The sequence below is a fragment of the Endocarpon pusillum genome (assembly GCF_000464535.1).
Source record: "Endocarpon pusillum Z07020 unplaced genomic scaffold scaffold2751, whole genome shotgun sequence".
In the NCBI taxonomy this organism is placed as follows: domain Eukaryota; kingdom Fungi; phylum Ascomycota; class Eurotiomycetes; order Verrucariales; family Verrucariaceae; genus Endocarpon; species Endocarpon pusillum.
Genome location: NW_006916233.1, coordinates 312,590 through 334,555, shown reverse-complemented (window position 1 = coordinate 334,555; position 21,966 = coordinate 312,590). Strand labels below are relative to the sequence as shown.

The following is a 21,966-nucleotide window of genomic DNA, read 5'->3' as shown; positions in this document are numbered from 1 at the left end:
TTAATTACATCCTAATAGACAAGATAATAACTGACAGACTAACTAAATCCCTTACTAGACCACTATTTAACAACTATGTGTCTTTACTCGGATTAACAAGGTCTTAGGACAAGTCACAAGCTAATTCGGCTTAAGGGGGAGTGTTAAGAATGCATACTGATCAGCAGACTATAGTCTGCACTATTTGGCTGTACACGTATAGCTAAATATTGCCTGGTCAGATTATTCCTAATCAGGTATAGTGCAGGATTTCATATGCTGGTGGCATAGGATATACTACATGATCTATACACTAACAGGATCTGTACTTGGTATACAGATACACTATAATCTTACTCTGTATATAAGTTGTGACTGTAGTAGAATTCGTTAATTTTTAGACATTATTTTTAAGCATCTTTACGTACGCTAAACTTTATTCTTAACTTTGTAAAGACTATAAGTAGTCAAAATAGCACTAACAGCCTTATTATCTTGCTAAATAAAGCAGAGAGTATTATTTTTAATAACCTCTATTATTATAGAGTCTTATAGTAGCTTATTTTGCTTAAAATAGCTCTAAAGATATAAAGAAAATCTGTTAGCCTTTTTATGTATTATACTTATATAATAGACCCTTATAATTAATAAGTACTATGTAATAGGCATATTTAGAAACAGATTATTTAAATAAACACAGAATTTAAGCTGTTTTAGAAGCTGTTTAGCCAAGTGTAAAACAAGCGTAAATATAAGTACTAATAAGGTACGCTTAGCGCCTGCAGAGCGTAGGTGTAATCAGCTTATTTTTATTTCCTTTTTAAGCGTTTCAACTCTATTTATTCTAGAGTAAAATAACTAGCTCTAAATATATTTATAATTACTAATATATTATAGCTTGTAGCCTATATTAATAAGCTTATTCTTTAGCTTAATTATATACTTTGAATAGCTTATAAAGACAACTATAGCCTTATTAATAGTGATATAAAAGAAGAGATAGAAGGAATTTTAATAAGCAGTTTAAATAAGGTTAGTTATATATTAAATTTGATAAAACTAGAGTGTATTTAGAGGTGTAAGAGCACTATTTATACTAAAAAAGTAATGAATAAGTTCAAATTAATCTTAACTTATAAATTAACCTAGATTATATAGTTTCTAATAATCTGTTTATACTATTAAATAGTATAAGCCAAAATAGAGATTTATCCTTATAAATATACGTATTTCTGCCGGCGTAATAGGTACCTAATGACATTTCTTAAGGAAAGGAGGATTTTGTAATTTGAATGTGGCATATTTGTTAGTTTCTTCAGAGAGGATTTCTACCACGAAATCGCTAAAAAAGAGCTGAAAAAAGCCTAATTCAGATAGATTAGTGTATTGAAAAGCTCCTGCTCGATTTCGAACGTAATTAGCTTCAAAATGAGGGAGTTCTGTTGAAATGAATGTCGAGGGTTCATCTGCGCATTCTGGCGTCGGGGCAATCACTGCCAAGGCTTGATCGATTTTATTTCGATCAACGCTTTTGGAGCCAATTTTTGACCGTTTTGACTGGTTGTTGTTTCTGTGTATTGACGGAGGTGATTTATCTCTGTATCTCAGAGGAATTTGCGTATTTCGCTGTGGTCGTAGCATAGTAAGTGGCTGAAAATTTATTTATAAAAAGCGCAGTGGAAAGCTGTGACGCTCATATGCGGCTAAAAAACCTTATTCTGCGCCAAGACGCTAATTGGACCACCCAGGGACGGAGGGGATAGCCCCCTTTTTCTGTAGACCCTTGAAGCCTTCTTTTAGGTTACTTGATGTGGCTCAGCGGTCTGCGTTAGTTAAACTTCAGTGATCCGCCCCCTCTCATAATCTTTACGTTCCTACTGACTACCAGCACTGTGCTAGCACAATAAAAGCTAGCTTCTATTCATCCTAGTTAGCGTATATTGATGACTTTGAAGCACAACTCTGTACTGCATTAACATATAAATTGTTGAGAATAATTCTATTAAAATATGAATCTAGATTAATGATTATTTAAAGTACAGAACACACTTAATAAAAGCTAACTACTTCTGATTAATTATAATCGATTATGTATGCGAATGCAGTACAAATTGTTGTGATCAATCATGAACACTCAGGAAGAAGCACTGTACTGTAATTACTAGTGGTATTAGTGGCGTACGCTATCAGCGTCCGGCTGCGGGTAAAGTACACCTCCGTCTTCTACCTCGCCAACGTGTGGGCAATCAGTTTGCAGCTTCCTCAAGAACCCAGTAGAGGTAGCGACCAGTCTCGACATATTATCCTGATAACAGTGTACCGGATACCCTCAAGGCAGTAGCCGCAGCTCAGCGGAGCAGCAGGCAATTAGCCCAACATAAATATGTTCCACTCACTGGGCAGCCACGCCAAAGAGCTCAAACAGCAAGGCGCAGTGGAGGCTGCCCAGGATCATAATACAGAGGCGACAGCACAGGATGCGGAGAAGGTTTTGATTGAGGAGAGCATAAAAGGCGGTGCAGCTGCATTTCAGTTCGACCCTAATGCTACTCCACAAGAGAAGGCCGCTCAAGCCGGAGCTGTGAGCATATTGCTATACCTTCTACTAAGACCCCTACTGATCTGCCGTCTTACAGCAAGTCCCTGCCGGGTTTCATCGCAAGAAAAAGTCCGGGGTTGGCATTGCAACCGACATTGTATGTGCCAGCCCTGTCACTCGATCAATTACAGAGCTTTACTAACGAAGCGAACAGGACGATGGTACACCCGGCAAATACGACCTTCCACCACCAAGCACAGACGGTGCCTTGCCCGCTACTTCTACACCGGAGGGCAAAAAGTCAATGCAAGCAAATGGAGCCCCACTAGAGGACGAGTACGCCCGTGACCGAGTAGGATGGGCCCCTCGATTTGGTACTGGTGACGCTGCTGATGACGAAGGTGAAACACTATTGGATCATCAAACCTTTCTCGAAGGCAAGCTGGACGATAAATTTTTTGGAGACTGGTACCACAACACCGGCGTGATCATCTTCGCTTGCCTATCCTCCTGGGTGATTGCTCTTCTTGGAGGGGGCCTCGGATGGTTGTTTCTAGTAATGGCTACGTGCGGAACCTATTATCGAACCTCTATCCGAAGAGTGAGAAGGAATTTTCGAGACGATCTCAATCGAGAACTCGCCAAAGCCAAGTTAGAGACAGATACCGAAAGTCTCGAGTGGATCAACAGCTTTTTGGTGAAATTCTGGCCGATTTACGCTCCAGAACTTTGTAGGACAATCATCGCTTCTGTTGATCAGGTTTTGAGCACTTCGACTCCGGCCTTTCTCGACAGTCTTCGTATGAGGACATTCACGCTGGGGACTAAGCCACCGCGGATGGAACATGTCAAAACGTACCCAAAAGCTGAAGACGATATTGTGCTGATGGACTGGAAATTCAGCTTCACACCCACGGACACTATGGACCTCACTGCGCGCCAGCTGAAGAACAAGATCAATCCAAAAGTCGTGCTCGAGATACGGATCGGCAAAGCTATGATAAGCAAAGGCTTGGATGTGATTGTCGAAGATTTCGCTTTCTCTGGTCTCATGAGAGTCAAAGTCAAGTTGCAGCTTCCATTCCCACACATTGAGAAAGTTGACATCTGCTTCCTTGGGCAGCCCGAGATCGACTACGTTTGCAAGCCTCTCGGAGGGGACACACTTGGCTTTGACATAAATTTCATACCTGGATTGGAGACCTTCATCAAAGAACAAATTCATGGCAACTTGCAGCCTATGATGTACGACCCAAACGTCTTCCCGATTGAGATTGCTAAAATACTCGCTGGAAATCCCGTCGATCTTGCCATTGGAGTGGTTGCTGTCACCATTCACGGTGCACATGGGCTGAAGAACCCTGACAAATTCTCAGGTACTCCGGATCCGTATACAGCTGTCTCCCTCAACAGCCGTGAATCATTAGGGCAGACCAAGACCATAAAGGAGAATGCTAACCCACGATGGAACGAAACCTTGTACATTATCATCACATCCTTCACGGATACCTTGACAATGCAGGTTTATGACTGGAACGAGTTCCGCAAGGACAAAGAATTGGGAACAGCCACTTTCGCTCTTGATCAACTTGAGCAGGATACTGAGCATGAAAATCTGCAGCTTGAAGTTATGGCGAACGGCAAGCCCCGTGGTCAGCTCCAGGCTGACGTGAGATTTTTCCCTGTCTTGGAAGGCAGAAAGCTAGAAGATGGTACGCTTGAGCCTCCACCCGAGTCCAATACTGGCATAGCAAGAATTACGGTAGAGCAAGCCAAGGAGCTCGATGGATCGATAAGCCTGGTTGGAGCTCTCAATCCTTACGCTGTACTGCTTCTCAACAACAAGGAGATCCATATCACGAAGAAGCTCAAGCGGACGAACAACCCCGTTTTTCCGGATCCCACAAAATCAGTTCTGATAACAGACCGCAAAAAGGCTCGTCTTGGATTAGTGATCAAGGACGATCGAGATCTAGCATCAGATGCGGTTTTGGGCTCCTATCAAATCAAAATGGACGACATGATCCAGCTGATGGACAAAGGCCAGGAATGGTTCAATCTGCATGGGACTAAGACGGGTAGAGTCAAACTGATGCTGGACTGGAAACCGGTTGGAATCAAAGGGATCACTGGCTCTGGCGGTTACGTCACGCCGATTGGAGTTATGCGCATCCATTTCAAGAACGCCAGAGATGTCCGCAATTTTGAAACCATTGGCAAATCTGACACCTATGCACGTGTCCTGCTTTCTGGCATTGAGAAGGGTCGCACCGTGACATTCAAAAACAACCTTAACCCTGACTGGGATGAAGTCATCTATGTTCCTATGCACTCAACCAAAGAGCGCCTCACTCTCGAAGTGCTGGATCAGGAGAAACTAGGCAAGGACCGCACGCTGGGTTCCGTCGAGGTTCCCGCTTCCGATTATATTCGGGAGAGCGAAACAGGTGCCTATGAAGTGCACGATAGGAAAACACCAATGTCAGAAGGTCTGCGAATCAATGGCCGAGGACAGGCGAAAGGTAAGCTCAATTACACAATGGCTTTCTACCCAACCTTGAACGTGGTTGATCCCGAGGAAGAAGAGGAAGAACTTCAAGAAGAAGCCGAAGTTGTTGGAAAACCTTCCATGGAAAGCAAGGGGGCGAAGGATGGCAAAGTATCTCTAGACGCTACCCGTTCAAGCGTGGAAGGATCACAGCAGAGCGCCGAAGTGTCCTACCCCCCTAGAGTTGATTCCATGGACCGCGGTACTATTGACACTGCTCTAGCAAACGGAGTGACAAATGGTGAAAAGGAGACTAGCAAAGCTACCCCAGCGGAGCTCTTGGTGGCGAAACCACGGGAACCAAAGATACGTCTTGGACCAGAAGACTTGACGAAATATGGTACGGCGTTGTATATCCCGTTGTGGTTCTTGCTAATCTATCACAGAATGTGGTCTCCTTGTGTTCAAGATCGTTCAAGGCACGTTTGCCCATTCGGATGTCCAACTGGAAGTACTCATGGATGACATGGTCTTTCCGTCCTATACCACATCGAAAGCTCGCCAAAGGAGCCACAAATTTGGCGAGACCGGAGATGCCTTCGTGCGCGAGCTTGAAGTGTCGCAGATCACGTTAAGGTTGACTGAGAAGACAGACAACAAGGGAGAGGGTGACCAAGACCACGTAATCGCGAGACTAAAAGGTTCAACCTTGACTACGCTCCAGCAGTGCCTGTATAAACCGACAGAGCTGACCATGAAGGGTGCGGACGGCGCTTTGAGCAAGGTCACAGTCAGTCTCAAGTACCTGCCGGTCAAGATGCAACTAGACCCAAGTGAGAGCATAAACAACATGGGTACTCTTCGAGTCGACGTATTGGATGCGGCTGATCTGCCATCTGCGGATCGAAACGGCTACAGTGATCCATACTGCAAATTCCGCCTCAATGGGAAGGAGGTATTCAAAACGAAGGTCCAGAAAAAGACCTTACATCCTGCGTGGAATGAATTCTTCGAGGTGCAAGTCAATTCCAGGACTGCAGCGGAATTCAAGTGCGACGTGTACGATTGGGACTTTGGAGACAAAGCAGACCAGCTTGGCACAACTGCTATCGACCTACAGAGTCTTGAACCATTTCAAACAACAGAAATGTGTTATGCTCTCGATGGCAAATCAGGGACCCTCAGACTGAAGCTGCTATTCAAACCAGACTATGTTCAACGATCCCGCCAAGGCTCTTCCACCTTCTCGGGCACATTTGCTCCGGCAGGGAAAGTCGTAGGAGCACCAATCAAGGGTGTCGGCAAGGGCGCCTCATTTCTCAAACGCGGATTCACCAGCAAGTCCAAAGGCGGTCAAGATGAGGCTATCATGGATGCCAATGGCTCAGTTGTGACTAGCATCAATGGTGATGTGGTGTCGGATTCAAGCACGCCCCAAGGCACTCCATCCCGCCCCAATACAGTAGTCGACGGCCAACCAACAACACCAACTTCGGCCCAGAAAGACGCCCCACACAACCGGACAAGAAGCTTTGGCTCTACTTTCAGTGTGTCCGGCGGAACTTCAAAGGGAGCCAGTACTGGGACCGCATCGTTGACAATAATCGCTGCAAATGACTACCCACCGTCAGCTGATGTTCGTGTTTATGTGAAAACGGTCGGCCCCAAAGGGGGTAAGGAAGTTCACAAGACGAAATCAGTCAAGTCACCCACCGGCAAAGTTGAGTACTCTGCCGAACACGAAACCTTCAACGTTGCGTGTTCTGCGGATACTCAATTCCAAGTGGTGGTGAAGGATCATGGCTTGTTTGGTGGGGAAATTCTGGGAGATGGCTTGTTCTTCCTGGCAGACCAGGGCTCAGGAGCGATCCAGTCGGTCAAAGCTGGTCCGGGTGTTGTCGTTCTGCAAAGCCAGTTCACACCGTCAGGCGGCAGCTCGGCTGACAGTCTAAGACCAGTGACCTCCAACGGGAGAGACAGTCCAGACAGCAAAAGGGGTATACGACGGTCGCTGTTGAGCAAGAGAGATTTTAGTGGAAAGCAAGCAACTTCTTGAGAGATCTTTAGGAGAGCTGGCAAAGTATCTTGGAGCAGGAGATCACTTCTGCAGAATCCGTCTGGATGTCAAGAGTTACAATGGTCTCTATATGTGTGTTGTTCTCGGTTGTTCTTTCTTTCGGGCAATGATACCATATGCTTAAGCCACGGAGCATGATATATAGTGGTTTTTTCCACCGAAATCATGAACAATAGATTTCTAAACTCAGACCTCTCTTCAGCAAAGATGGTGTGAATGAGGATCGTGATCGCCGGCATAGTATTCGATATGGACTGAGGGCCTTTCACCAACTTGAAGGTAGCCTAACGTAGCGCCAAGTCAGCCCCCTGTCCCTTTCTATCTTACTACGTAGTACTTTCAGTCTGTAAATAACGAAGGGTCAGATTGAGCGCCTCGCAACAGAATAGATACCCATGATAGGAATGATAGGAATGATAGGAATGATAGCGTGAATAAGCCTGTTAGAGGCTGAAGTGATCACTCGGACGTCCTGCTGTTTCTTGCTCGTACCACCATATGGCACCCACATCAATGCCAACATGGAGGAGACTTCCCATCGCAGATACCAACGAAGTCCTTAGTTCCCTGCTTTTTTTCACATTCGAAAGGGATGAAGGTGGAATCGACTTGTCAGTCACAGATCTGGTCCATATCTGGCGTGCCGTCAAAACATCAAAGCAAGAGTTGAAAGAAGAGGCCATCAAGACACGATGCAGCATTGACCCAACCGAGGACGAGGAGCAATACGAAGTACTTCTCAACAAGCTCGAGGAATCCATCTCCGGCTCCCACGGGTCACAAGTTAGACTTCTCAGACATACCGAGCATTCCATCCCCGAGCGCTTCGAGATAGAGACCTCGATCCCGCTCCCCACTCCCCTCGGCACGCTGCAATGGAGCTTCCGGATGGTTCGCCAAGCACCGTCTGCCCTGACGCGGGAGCTGGTGGTGCCCGCGCTGCGGGTCATCGACGCCAGCAGGAGACGCGAAGAGGACCTCCGCCGGAAGATCAAGGACAAGGATCACGTTATCGCGAAGCTGATGGATAAGATTGAAGGTTCGGGCATGGATCTCGCGATGGTGTTTCCCGGCTTTGCGGGCGCGAGGAAGGCGCTTAGTGCGAGGCAGGCGGCTCAGCTTGTTCCCGGGGTCAAGGCTTTTCGAGTGGAGGAGTGGGGTGCGGATCTGAAGGACGGGGATGATGGGGGGTTAAGGGAGATTGTGGATGCGTTGAAGGATGAGGGGACGGGGAAGGTGGTGTGGAGGCCACCGAGGGCGGCTGGCGAGGGAGTGCATGACGACCTGCCTGAGCGAGGATGGAGGCATACTTCGGTTACAGAGCCGAAGAGAAACCAAGTAACGTTTACGTTGATACAGAGTAGAGAAAGATTGGCTGACTCGTTTACAAGCAAACATCTATCGACCAGCCACCCTTTCACAATAACGATCCTGACTCGTCGGAATCCTCTTCTGGTGGGAACATCAGAAAACTCGGCCACCGCCTGAGCTCCTCTGATTCCTCATCAGCTCCTGTCCGAAGCAGAAACACCAATCCAAAGCCGCGATCAGCAAAGCTAGGAACCTTAGGAGGGACGAAGAGCAAGCCCTTGTATGCCACCAAGCAAGATTCGCCCTCTCCATTCCCGGAACCACCTGCAAAAGCTCCAAGGAAGTCGCCGTCCACATCAACAGACACCGCCACAGAATCAGAATCAGAATCAGCAGTAGCAGCAGTCCACAGCGTCGCTGATCGCAGCACAGCAACTCCCAAGAAGAACCCAGCCGTGAAGATGGGCATCATCGGGGGCAGGAGACCCCCAACAAGCAGCAAAGAGCCGCAGATGCCAACCCAATCCGCCGAGCCACCCGCTCCGACAAAACAACGCACGCCTGCCAGACCCCGCCCGAAACTCGGCGCCATCGGAGGCAAGAAGAGCAGGACGGCCAGCCTCTCTCCCGCCGCTTCTCTCAGCCCCACCGTCTCGCCAGGCCACTCTGCTCCTCCTCCACCCGCAGTTGACGCGAAGCAACGCGCCACAGGTTCTTCTGGTGCGCGGAGGCGTTCCAGCACTCCGCCCAAGATGGAGGAGCAGCCGATGACGGAGGCGGAGAGAGCGGATCAGAAGCGGTTGGAGCTCAAGAGACAGCTTGACCAGCGGGGAGGCGCGGGGAGGAAGAAGAGGAGATTCTGACGCCAGAACTTCCTGCGGAGGGAGGGGGAGGGAGATGGGCTTCATCTCTTTTGCGTTACCCTACTGACGCTTTGGATTTGTTGGGTTTGCGGTCGCGAGCGGTGATGGATTGGGCTACTTCGGCTGGGAATTCCGGTGGACAAGTGTCCCGTGATCTTGAAACGAAGAGAATGCTTGAGGGTTTAGGGGGGGGGGAATGTATAAGAGAGTACAGGCTAGAGGGGTGTGAGAGCTGAGTCTCTGAAATTGGGATCTGGAGCACAGATTGGATCTCGGCCCGCTGCTGCCAACACTGGAGTCGGTCCCTGCCTCGTTAGCCTTAGATCCTGTGAGTACACTCCGACTCCGTTCTACATATGAATACCTAATCTGATGTTGCGGTTGGAACGGATAATCATGCGGTGAAATCCTAATCACGACTAACGGTAGGATCCCAACTACACGGCTCATACGCGCCTTTCCTCTCCAGCCTCCGCATCTCCTCTTCACTCAACTCGAAATCATAGAGATCGGCATTCTCTTCGATCCGGCTTGGGGTCACACTTTTCGGCAACGGCACAAATCCCTTTTGCAAACTCCAGCGTAGAAGCACCTGCGCCCACGTCTTCCCATGAGTCTCGGCAATCTCCTTCAGGATCGGATCCTCGGCTCGTTGCCCTCGCACGAGGGGACAGTACGCCTGAATGACGATGTTGCGGGCCCGGCACCACTCCACAATGTCGTCACGCGGTAGCCAGGGGTGCAGTTCCCATTGTCCCACAGAGATGGTGCCGCCTGCGCCGGGGCCGTATTTGGTCTCGAGAGTTTGTATATACAATTCTAGCTCGGCGAGGTGATGGACTCCGTAGTTGGAGACGCCTAAAGAGCGGATCTGTCCCGCTTTTTGCGCCGAGACGAGCGCGTCCCAGGTGCNNNGAGGCGGGCCGTGCGGCCGCCGTAGGGTGAGTGAATGAGGTAGAGGTCTATGTAAGAGAGGGAGGTTTGGGATAGGGTAGAGGCGATGGATCTCTGAGTATGGAATTGTTAGAACGCGAGCCTGGGTTTTGGGATCCTTGCTGAAGGAAAATGAAGGATTGAAATACACTGGTCGCTTCGTAACCCATTGCGCGGGGCGGAACCTTGGAGGTGAAAAAGATCTCCGAGCGTGGAATTGAATGAGCCGAGGATCGGATGGCATCTGCGCAGGGTTGCTCGTTTCGGTAGGCACGCGCAGAATCAATGTGTCGGTAGCCAGTCTTGAAGGCATGAAGCACTACTGACTCGGTAACAGCAGCGGGACTGCCCAAGAGGTTTGATGTAAGGTATCGTCTCTGGTGCAGGGAAAGGCATCTTACGTTTGATACACCTGAAGTGGTAGGACAAATCTGTCAGCTTCCTGAGTTGTCAACCTGCGACTGAACATTGCCACTGACACATGAGCGCTGGTCTTGAAATATTGGGATTGCAGCCTATCGAGTATCTGGGACAATGGAGAGAGGGATGTAGAAAAACAAATGAGATTTAAGCAGAGCATATGAAGGCATGCAGATAGAGCGCATACCCCACAGCCTAACACTGGAATTCTGCATCCCGACTTCGTCTCGTATTTCGAAGTAATATCAAGTCTCTGTCTCACGTCTGAGGCCATGCCTTGATACTGTAAGGCTGAGTCAACTGTTCTTAGTTGTCGCTGGATTGAGGAGAGACGACGAACAGCCTCCATGCTAGAGTAATGGGGAGAAAAAAGCAACACCAAAGCTGTGCAGGCTCAGATAAGCTCCGTGCATGAGGAGCTTGATACTGGCGACAAGCCTTCACAATGCAGAGACCACAGACAGCTTCGGATATAGAACAAAGATAGCAATAAGCTGGTGAGACTATCCTATGATATGCTGCAATGGACGAAGAGTGGATTCCGCTCTACTTGGCTTCAAGCTCGCCTTTTAAAGGAGATTCAAGAAAAGAGCTTCCGTGTTGTCGACTCAGCGTATTTCTATCCTTCTTAAGTTAGAAGACGTCTTAAAGAGGGCATGAAGCTCTTACCTGGAGAAGGGTGTTTAAAATACTGCTGTGTTAGTCCGAAGGGTCCTTGGAAAATTTAACAGATCGTTCGTCATTCAAGTTATCGTCAAATGACCATCGGATGACTATGATTTGACAGTCATATAACAATAATGTTGGAATATGACGACTGAAATGACAAAACTCTTTCAGATCTAAAATGTCTTGGCCGTACAGAGTATTTTTTACAGATGCTACATCATAGTTAGCAGGAAGAAGGCCACTTTAAAAAATGGTAAGAGAGCCGCTAAAGTACGCTTAGAGTTAGCCTAACCGTAAGATTGCTTAGAGTATACCAGGATATGTAGCTAAAGCATCTGTAATCCAATGAGATTTCATCATTTATAACGTTATTTGTCAAAAATATGATCTTACTGTGGTCAAAATATGCCCCTCTGATCATACTAATATGGTCCTCATTTGACAGAATAGTTGCCATTCTCACTAACGGCACTTAGGCCACATTTTTAATTACCCCTTCTCCTGGTAAGTAGGACGGTCAGGCTCAAACTCAGCACATATTGACGGTAATTTACGGATCCGTACGGAGTAGTAACTTTCAGACCTGCTAGGCACTGCCAGTGCAATTGAGGAGTTTCTTGCCTTGGCATATGCACGCATCGGGAAATAGTTGTGCCGGACTCCTACTCTTATCCAGTACTACTACGCAAGCCGTTTTCGAACAAATTGATTGGCTTCCACATCACTCCTAGCCTCAGGCAACATGACAACAGAATCTGATGGTGTAGAGAATACAGCCCCTCGTGGTGTCAAGCGACGCTCGAACTCGCCACCACCCTGGCGACGATCGCAGAAAGCACAACGAACAAGCTATGCGAGTAGAGATGGCCCGAACCGACAAGAATCCGCTGCCACCTTCGAGAAACTGCAGAAAGATCAAGTTAGACTGAATCAGATACAAGAAGACGAAAGAGCCCGAGAATGGGTTGCTCAAGAGGACGAATTTGTTCTAAAACAGGCAAAGAAAAAGGCAGAGATCCGTGTCAAGGACGGCAGGGCCAAGCCTATTGATTGGCTCACAGTAGTCTTGCGGAGTATCGATACAACGCGAAACGCCTTAGACGATGAGTACGACACCAGTGAAATCGACATTGTTGATCCCAACACGGTCTTTGATAAGCTGTCTGAGGAACAACTGTTGGACCTCGAGAAAGATATTGATACCTTCCTACGCCTGGAGAAGAACACTCAGAACAAAGACTACTGGCGAGTAAGTTGAATCTGTCATGTCAGACCACGTGGCGCACACTGATCAGGTATTACAGACCATGAGAATCATTTGCCGAGATCGGAGGAAGAAGTCCACAGTGGATCCAGAAGGCCGTGCTGTAAGCTCTGTCTCGTCGGATATCGATCTTTTGTTAAGCCCAAAGTCTTTCGACGAGCTTGAAGCTCTGGAGGTGCAGATCAACCGCAAGCTGGTATCTGATGAGCCTATTGACACAGATTACTGGGAACAGCTGCTAAAGAGCCTCTTAACATGGAAAGCGAAGGCCAAGCTTGAAAAGTTGTATCAGTCTGCCCTCGACTCGCGATCCTCAGCACTTGTGCGCCAGACTGGTGCCACAACTGTGCATGTTGGAAAGAGGCAAGAACGTCCGAATAAAGGTACAGACAGCGGCTCTGTCATTTTCCCAATAACAGGTGATGCGATGCGGAAGCCAGAACAGAAGCCGACCACCGCTGAGACAGATGCAGCTCGAGCGGGCCTTGTTCTCTCGGAGCCATCCTCTGGAAGATTTGCTGCCATACCAACCGAAGACTTCTCCCAGGCGACTAAGGCACTTTACGAGAAAGAGGTAGCTCGCGGCATAAGTGAGAATGAGGAAATCTTTGCAGGAGAGGAAGATGTCGACACCAAGTCTAAAGCTCTCTGGTCCGGCAAGTACCGACCACGTAAGCCTCGTTATTTCAACCGGGTCCAGATGGGGTACGAATGGAACAAGTACAACCAAACCCACTATGATCATGACAATCCGCCTCCAAAGGTCGTACAGGGTTACAAGTTCAATATCTTCTATCCTGACCTGATCGACAAAACTAAAGCACCAACCTACAAAATCGAAAGAGAAGGGGGACGAAAGAAAGGGCAGTCGTTTGCCCCAGCCGGCGAGGAAGATACTTGCCTCATCAGGTTTATCTCTGGTCCGCCTTACGAGGACGTGGCTTTTCGTATTGTTGATAAAGAATGGGATTACAGCGCCAAACGCGAAAGAGGCTTCAAGAGCAGTTTTGATAAAGGGATCCTACAGCTTCATTTCCAGTTCAAAAAAGTCTTTTACAGGAAGTGATTACCACACAAGGGACCACAACGAGAATGCTAGGCGGCTGCTGCCTGCTTTCTGTTACTCGGCCTACAAAGACAGATTTCTTGTGCACGGCACTTTTGACTATCGCTCCTGAAGTGACCAAGCCTTTGTGATGGAGTAAGTGATGCGTCTACAGGGAGAGCCTTCTCACTCAATCTGGGACAGACAATGCGGTGGGGCGAGGTGAGCGGGGCGGTGATCTTTTCAGCATTTCCAATCATCTCAATTTCCTCTTCATTGCTTGGCCACCCGGGAGGACCTGCGGTGGCTTCCTTCTGAGAGCCCTGCCAAAGTCTAAGCCAATGCTCACTACACATTACTTACACAGCATTCTTCAGCAAGGATCCTGGTCTTGGCACAAGTTCACGGTCCGTGGCGGCCCTGGTCTGATACACAGGTTTTTCCCCATGCACGTCACTTCGGAAAATTATTGTGCAGTTGTGCAGCTGACAGATGCTTTTCCACGGGCTCTAAGCCACAAGTGTTTTGTTGTCTGGATTGCCCACTTTCCTTCTCTTCCGTGCTTCTTATCAAATCAGACTTTCTGTCCTGATTCCCATCAAACTTTTTCTACCAGCGATGCAAATATGGACATTTGTTACATTTCTCAGATCCTCAAAAGCCACCGATTTGCAGTGGTTGACCAATTTCCTCTGGTACTGGATTGCCCAGGGCCAATCTGCATTCACCCGGGTCTGGCAACCCAGCTAGCTTGGCCCATCGGCCCTAGCAGATGGCCAGCAGGCAGGCTGCATCTCAGCTGTCAATCATATCATCGACCTGCCACACATCCTCCGAGCCCTGTCACAGGACCAGATTATAACACCTTTCACGTATCATTCGTTCTGCTGATTCCAACGGATTTGTCGTACAAACACGAAAGAACCCCCCATTTCTCCAGCTAACCACAAGGGGGATAACACCACGGCTATACCTGCAGGTCTTCAGTACCCATCTGCGGCAACGGCGTTCTTTGTTTGTGTGCTCAACGGTCTTCGTCACTGTTTGCAGGGTCCCGATACTATACACACTAGCTGCAAAGGTGGATACGGCCCGAGCAGGTCATTTGGAAAGCTTCCATGCTGGTAGAAGCAACTATGGCTGTCAACCCGGGCGAATTAAAAAATCATGTCTGTTCTCTAGATAACTTCGTATATGTCCTACTACTCCCAGGTCCTGCATACTGACCCTGATAAGACTCTTGCACAACCCTCAGCTTCTCTTACTTTTGTGTTGGTATGAGCTAAACACTTTCATTTTATCACGACTGCTGCTTATCTGAAGTATCATCCTGGTATCTTCGCCCTGTCAGACTTCTCCATTTTGCGAGCTCGAAGGATGCAGGGATCATATGCTGCGCTCAGATCTTCGAGCTCGCTTTTTGACAGTTGTGATCCAATGGAGTTGCAGCAAGAGGATCTCTATTCCAAACAGCCGCTGCTGCTGGGAGAACGTGGCAACTACGTCGAGACCCAACCACAGTACTACAACACGGTGCAAGGCCTCGTTGATCATGAATCCATTGCGCACTCTGATAGAACACACGCCGGTACCTATCGAGATGCTGCACCTCTTCTCGGTTTGGGACTTCCAACGGGCCTATTTCAAAGCAATTGCTTTCGAGACCGTTGGCGTTATCATGAGACTTTGGAAGGACAAGAGCAGAATTATGTACCGGATTTTCAACCATCGCCCGCTCAATATCTGAACCAGGGGTTTGTGTATCCTTCACAGCCCACCTTTGACGAACCCTGTAACAAAGGTGGCACTTCAGACGTTGAAGTCTGGAAAGAAGACATGACCTCTTCGCCTACTAGTCCAAAGATTGATTCCTCACCTTCAATGGAAGTTTGGCCGCTGGAGTCGGATGAATCGATCTCAGCCTTTTGCTCAGAGTCCGGCATGCTCACGAAGGATAGCCAGGATGATGAAGAAGATTCCGGAGACAAACCATATGCGAGACTGATACATGAGGCGCTGATGCAGGCTCCTGGGCACAGGATGATGCTGAGGGAGATTTATGACTGGTTTGTGCAAAACACGACCAAGCCTAGCGAATCTGGCACCAATGGATGGCAAAACAGCATTCGCCATAATTTGTCAATGAACCAGGTTGGTGTCTGCAAATGTCTACATTGAACGAGGTTGACCAAATTAACAAATGAATCAGGCATTCGAAAACGATCGAAAAGATCCAGAAAACCCTGGACATCAAGCAAGGAAAGCTAACAGTGTATGGATTCTTACCGAAGACGCGATCAGGCATGGAGTCCAATCAACTACACGATATCGGAAGCATGGCAGCAACAAGAAAACAAACCGAGCCAGAATTCCAGCTCTACTCCGGCAACGGTCCGGAGCAAAAGGAGGGCGCGCTGCCAGAAGAGCCGCTAAATTGCGAAGAGAGGAGCAGATGAACCGCCGAAGCAGTAATCCAAGTTTCCAAAGCTCGAGACTTCAAACCTTTTATGGATTGCAAGACACAGATCAAACTTCACAAGATGCCGATCAATTCTCGGTTGCTTCTCCTCTCACACCCCAAAACGAACAAGTCATTCCATTTTCCCAGTCGCCTGATAGCAGCTCGTTCTACTACCATTTGCCAGAATTTTACGACCTGGGTTCTGAGCCACTGCCTGGCCAAATGGAACCGCCCTGCCAAGGAGAGCTTCAACCGAAGGCAGAAACCTGCATGAAAGAAACGCTACACTATCCTTACGCTTCGCCAACAGTACCTGTGGCAAGATGATTCTTTGCGGCGGAATGCAGCAATCATGGATTGTAAATGCCGCGTGGAGAGCTCTTGGATGGTTTGATGTCAGAAGGTCGAAATGAAATGATAGGTGCTGAAGATTGGTACCGAAAAAGTTTAACCAATGATGGTGCATCCTTCGTGGGGTCTCTGCTCTCATTCCATTAGTTTTTAAGCCCCTCCCAGTCATTCAGCAATGTGTTTTAGACATGAACGGGCCTGATCTCGCGATCTTGGGTGGCGACTTGACATGAATGCTGTTCCCCAAGCGCTCGGTGTATGGTGTGGCGTGGTTGCTTTGCAGAAGTCTTTCAATTGGCATTTCGTACTTTGTATGAATCATTATGCCAAAATTCTCTCACTATCTTGCAGAACACATGTCCCAGCCTTGAAGACTGAAAGTCAGTGATGGCAGCAGTTTTTACCGAGTATTTTGAGTTCTGAACCTCGTCTCTCGCTCCCCCTTGCTATAATGGTTCGTCGGAAGGGCGAGATGTAATCAGCCTAGCATGCTGCTCGCTCCGAAGTCTAGCAATCGACCTAATGCTGGGCTGTCCAGATCCTGTCAAAGGCTGATCTCACGTCTTCCTGTCCTACTGGGATTATGCTGAGTGTAGAAAGCCATCCCCTGGTCTCACCTTCTGTGAAGGATGGCGAAAGCCCATATCCAAATGGATTTGAGGCGCACAAGGGTACCATGCAGTCGCTATTTGATCGCGCAGGCCGTCCGTTAAAAGTGTCTCCAGATCCCTCCCATTTACAACGGCTCTTTAGAATTCACTTTCGTCCACTCCGAAGGCCCTCAAGAATCCTCCTAGTCGTTGATGACATGCCGGGATTGGATTTGCACTGGCTACCGCAAGGCCACACGACAAGGATGATTCATTTTGCTGGGCTGCATGGAATGCTTGACCCGAAATACGCTTGTTCAGTGATAACCAAACAAAATGATGTGATATCACATAATATCATCCCAATGCTCAACAACCCCCTCTCAACCGCCGCAGCTCAGTCGAGTATCGTCCGATGTCGCTGTCTGGCAATCCCAACCGAGAAACAAAACATCTCTAAATTCACAATAGAGTGGACCTTGCCCTGTCCGGCCCGAACCGAACCGGGTACAGAAAGAGACATCCTGACAGGTACGGCAGAGCAATTGAGGATGAGTGCACCGCTGGAATTGGATCATGCTGGGGTTTGGGGAGATCTTCTCAGGTCATCAATCATGGCTAGGACAGGCACTGAAACTGAAACTGAAACTGATAGCTCCGAAACTTGATGACTCGACAGTTCAGCAGGAATCTTTGGCCAGCCAAATCCTGCAGGGACAGAGTTCAGATCTCGGACTCGCCGGGTTACGAGGATTCTTAGGTTTATTCCCCAATCGAGCGAGGGTACATGTAGGTGTCAAGCCCTTGTTTGAAGCGCATGTGCCGAACCGTTGCTACATATGGGGCATTTTCATATGTACGGTAGCGTAGATGAAGACTTCTCTTAGTAGTAAGGCTTCTTTTTGTGTGCCTGAGACCAGCAAAATGGTCTGCATATTCAGTAAGCATAATTCAACACTCACCTACCTCAGGAGATTCTCTGCAAGCTTGCCCCACCATGCGTCTCTCCCACTTGCATCTCCCATCCAGGTTGTAAGGCCGAGGAAATGATAGCAGCGGACAATCCGGAGACAGTCATAAGAACCCCTTAACATGCTGTCCAATCAGTCTTCGCAAGACCTTTATCAGGCAGAACGATCACGACGCACTCTGCAAATTGTTCGCAAGAATGCTAGAGATACGGAAGACCACCACCACGACTTCAGCTTGAGCATAATTGCCTCTGGAATACACAAAATACTGCTTGATCCACATTTGGCATTTCTGTACTCCCTTCTCCTCTCCGAATCGCTGATCGCTCCTCACTACCCCCGTAATGGCAGCACGCTTGCGGCATGTACTAAGGTCACTTTCACTGCAGCCCAGGTGGCCTGCCCTACCTATCGTACGGTAACGTTTACGAAACCCAAAGTCTAGATATGATAGATCACTATGCAAATCCTTGTCTGGGTTGATCGCGGATAAGTGCAGCGATGACAGCGGCCTATTGCTTTGCCGTAGGATTTGACCTCTGACATCCCCGGCGGGCGTCTGACAGATGACCGAGCTCGCAATAGGTCGTTTCATCAACCCTGAAGAAGCTACTAGGAAACAATTCGACTGTCTCCTGATTCCACAGACGCCTGGAAGCTGCTCCATCCTTGCAGGCAGATGCTTCTACTCCCGCGCCCACCATCTCGTTCGTTCTGCATTTGACTGAAAAGACACTTTTACGACCCTCTATCAAGGATATTGTGTTCCGATTTTGTTGACCGAAGTCCCACAGAAGTTTAAACCTTGGCTTTTTTTTTCCATACGTGTGCTATATTGTTTGGTTGATAGCCAGTCTCGGTCCCTATGAGTCACCAGCGCTCATCCGACCTCCGCCCCGTTCGAAACTCTCCGCTCCTTCCTCCGTCAAGAGCTCAGGATGATAGTCTTCTCAAAGCGACGGCTTCTTTGCTCGAACCCTAATGGTCGTGTTGCTACCCCTGTAAGCGCAGGATATCGAACAGGTCAATGATCAATCCTCAGTCTAGCCGTTCAAAAGAGGCTATTTCATGGCCGGAGACCCAGATGATAAGTACGGCTAGCGATGCTATGTTAGGGTTGCATATTCTTCCATGCGCAATGGCTATGAACAGCATCGGATGGCCCAAAGATGGAAGCGCATGAGGAGCACGAGACGGAGTTACTGCTCATCAATGTTGGAAGTGTGCTGCAGCCCAATTCGTGCAAGCGCACTTGTATCAGGCTCAAGTATTGAGTTCCAGGTAGCTGCTAATAATACCTTTGACACAGTCTTTTATTTACGTTGCTGGAAGGACATGCACAACATAGTCGGCCAGCATGGGAGGTATCTCGAAGCAGGTCTCCCAATGCAAAATCCTCTACCAAATGAAGAAGACTCTGTACTGCTTCACATGATAATACCTGTGACAGCAGTTAGTGGCCACCAAATACTCATCAGTCCGTTGCAGCACCACCCCACAGCCCGTTCGGGCCAGACGTCCATGTTCGACGGTTGGAGCTCATGCACGTAAGCATAGCTGTCCTCCCTGTCAAAGGCTGTCATTGCAGCATGGCCTGCAAAACTTGGACTCTCAGGATTTGGAAGCGCAGCATACGGATTGGAGATGGTCCAACAGCAAAGCACCCCCTTGAAATCTCGTTACACCTTGAGTGGTAAACCATGTTTCCATACATCTAACCGTTCCTAGGTGCTTCGGCTTCCCCGTATGCACTGGCAATCCAACCCCCTGCCACCAGCCGTGACAGCTTCCACGACATGGCTCAACCGCCTGTTCTTTGGCTGCACCGGTCCTACAAACCTGGTTGCCTCGCTCACCTCATTTCTTTCTGCCAGAGCTCCATCTAAACTTTAATCCGATTGAGCTGTCCTTGACACCCGGGGCTTTGCCCTCCCAGCTGAGGTGACAAATGTTTGTTGCGGTAAGATCTGGCTCTGACCGAAAATTACACAGCATGATCTATCATCCCGAAAGAGCAATCATTTTACCAAAACCCCATGCTCAGGTCGTACGAAACTCAGATTTAACAACCGACCGGTTCTGCTTCCTGTTTCCCCCGTCCACTAAGTTCAATCTAGAAATCGTGCCTGAGCTGCATATTGCGTCTCTGACACCTCGCTCATTCTTGTCGCCAAGCTTTCGGCACTCTGTTACTTTCCTGATGCACTTAGGTGGACGCTCAAGTCGTCCCTCTCACACCGCCACTGCTAATCCTGTCCCTTCTGTACCCTTGTTTCGCCATAGTTCAATCTGCGCCATTGTCTCCTCCCCACATCGACCTGTTCCCTGACTAGCCAACTTGCATTTCAGGTTGTACGAGCAAAAGGTGTCATATCTGATAGTCGTGCTACCGAGATTATCTCTAGGGAGACAATTACTGCTTTGGTTACCTTGTGCCTCCGCTAGACTGCCACTGTGCGATCTATGCTGCTGCGGTGGATGGAGTCACCTGTGCAACGGCGTTCTACTACAATGGCGATATGACAGCTGTCGGCAGCCGGGGCATCTACCAAGGCGCGGAGAAGAGGGCATTCACCCTGAGAGTGGTCTAGAGTGGCCATATCTGGTATAGACAATAACTTGATGCAGTCAGCCCGATGGTATTCTTCGTTATGCCCAGTTCTAGCCGGTACGGTATCAATTGAGGTTAGATACCCGGGCTTGGACCTGGTAAAGTCATCCGGCGATGTCTATGGAGTATGGTCACTCCATGCCTCGGTTGACGAAGCAAGTCCCTTCTCGTCACTCATTTGGTTGTAAGGTCTGGAATGGCCTTCCTAGTCCTTGTGTGCTTCGTCCAGCATCTGTATATTTTGCAAGGCTCAACGCATATAGCCCGTGTCGACACGCCAACAAGCCGGACGAATGGCCTGGATAATCAGTGAAGGATTGCACGGACCAACACCCTTACTTGGGTAAGTTACAGGAAACAGGTTGCTAGATGGGCATATAGTATCAACTCAGCCAGATTCAACCCTATAGTAACAAGCAAAGCCTAGTAACTTAGATTGACTGGGAAAAAGTGGGAATCAATACCGATATTTTGGTAGAAATTTAACAGGTAGGTTCTTCAGTTGCTCTCGAACATTTGTCAGGAAACCAGAAACCAGATACCAGAGTGACTCTTAACTTCAATGAAAGCAAATCATGGTGAGATGACGCCACCTTGCAAATTTCGAGATGTGATGACGGGCTTGTCATCCAAGCACCTCTATTTCTTGCTCTCTTTGCTAGTGTTCACGAAGATGTGAGAATGATCAATGTAGCTGGATTTTATCGATGACTTTCTGTCAGACTACACATTGAAAGTTCACCCTTGAGCCAGCGTGATAGAAGCTCTGGCAATCCAATTGATTGAAACTGCCTTAGCTGAGCCCGACTCTAATGTCAGTAATCGTTTCTCCATCCCCACCTTCCACTCACTTTTCCTCGTTTGATCCTCATTTCTTCCCTGTCTTCTTCTCTTGACTCTCTTTCAGAACCTTCTTCACAATCTTCTGCTCCTCAATTAAGAATGCCCTCACAATCCTGTCCCTCACACAATTTGCGCATCTCGACCCTCCATAAGCGCGTGATACTGACTTTTGCGTCTTCGACATGGTGGCGAGTTCTCGTGGTCGGGTGGCTTGAAGACCAGGCAGCTTGATCTTGCAGTCGCCACATTTCGGTGCTGAGCCACGCTTCTTGATGTGTAGGTAGCGGAGCTTGCCGCCAGGGGTCTTGATTATGCGGGTCTTGTTGGAGCGGGTATTGTAGCTGGTAGAAGATTAGTTCTGAAGATCCTGAGTAGGGTGATGCTGTAGAAGGAGAGTCGTACGGATTTCTTCGTCGCTGTTGAAGTTGTGGTTAGTCATTGAATATTCTGTTTTTGGTGTGTTGGTTGGCAACTTACGTATTGTAGGCGGACAGACGTCATCTTGACAGTGAGTGCGGATCTTAGAGGGCGATAAACTGCGACGAGGAGGC

The 21,966-nt window shown here is 48.3% G+C and overlaps 5 protein-coding genes across 5 annotated transcripts; 4 read left to right on the top strand and 1 right to left on the bottom strand.

Annotated features, from left to right (window-relative positions):
• Positions 1–2,362: 2,362 nt before the first annotated feature.
• Positions 2,363–7,062, top strand: EPUS_02981 (uncharacterized protein; the record flags this gene model as incomplete). The annotated part of the gene is made up of 4 exons (XM_007804067.1): positions 2,363–2,560; positions 2,616–2,675; positions 2,733–5,406; positions 5,453–7,062. The coding sequence occupies 4 exons, from the start codon at positions 2,363–2,365 to the stop codon at positions 7,060–7,062; spliced, it is 4,542 nt and encodes a 1,513-aa protein (XP_007802258.1).
• A 519-nt stretch (positions 7,063–7,581) lies between these two features.
• On the top strand, positions 7,582–9,257 carry EPUS_02980 (uncharacterized protein; the record flags this gene model as incomplete). The annotated part of the gene is made up of 2 exons (XM_007804066.1): positions 7,582–8,421; positions 8,475–9,257. The coding sequence occupies 2 exons, from the start codon at positions 7,582–7,584 to the stop codon at positions 9,255–9,257; spliced, it is 1,623 nt and encodes a 540-aa protein (XP_007802257.1).
• A 2,764-nt stretch (positions 9,258–12,021) lies between these two features.
• On the top strand, positions 12,022–13,609 carry EPUS_02978 (uncharacterized protein; the record flags this gene model as incomplete). Its single annotated transcript, XM_007804065.1, has 2 exons — positions 12,022–12,528; positions 12,584–13,609. The coding sequence occupies 2 exons, from the start codon at positions 12,022–12,024 to the stop codon at positions 13,607–13,609; spliced, it is 1,533 nt and encodes a 510-aa protein (XP_007802256.1).
• Positions 13,610–15,025: 1,416 nt separating this feature from the next.
• On the top strand, positions 15,026–16,021 carry EPUS_02977 (uncharacterized protein; the record flags this gene model as incomplete). Its single annotated transcript, XM_007804064.1, has 2 exons — positions 15,026–15,739; positions 15,860–16,021. 2 exons carry the CDS (start codon positions 15,026–15,028, stop codon positions 16,019–16,021), a joined length of 876 nt encoding a protein of 291 aa, XP_007802255.1.
• A 5,419-nt stretch (positions 16,022–21,440) lies between these two features.
• Positions 21,441–21,916, bottom strand: EPUS_02976 (60S ribosomal protein L34-B; the record flags this gene model as incomplete). The annotated part of the gene is made up of 3 exons (XM_007804063.1): positions 21,441–21,756; positions 21,818–21,831; positions 21,893–21,916. The coding sequence occupies 3 exons, from the start codon at positions 21,914–21,916 to the stop codon at positions 21,441–21,443; spliced, it is 354 nt and encodes a 117-aa protein (XP_007802254.1).
• Positions 21,917–21,966: the final 50 nt, after the last annotated feature.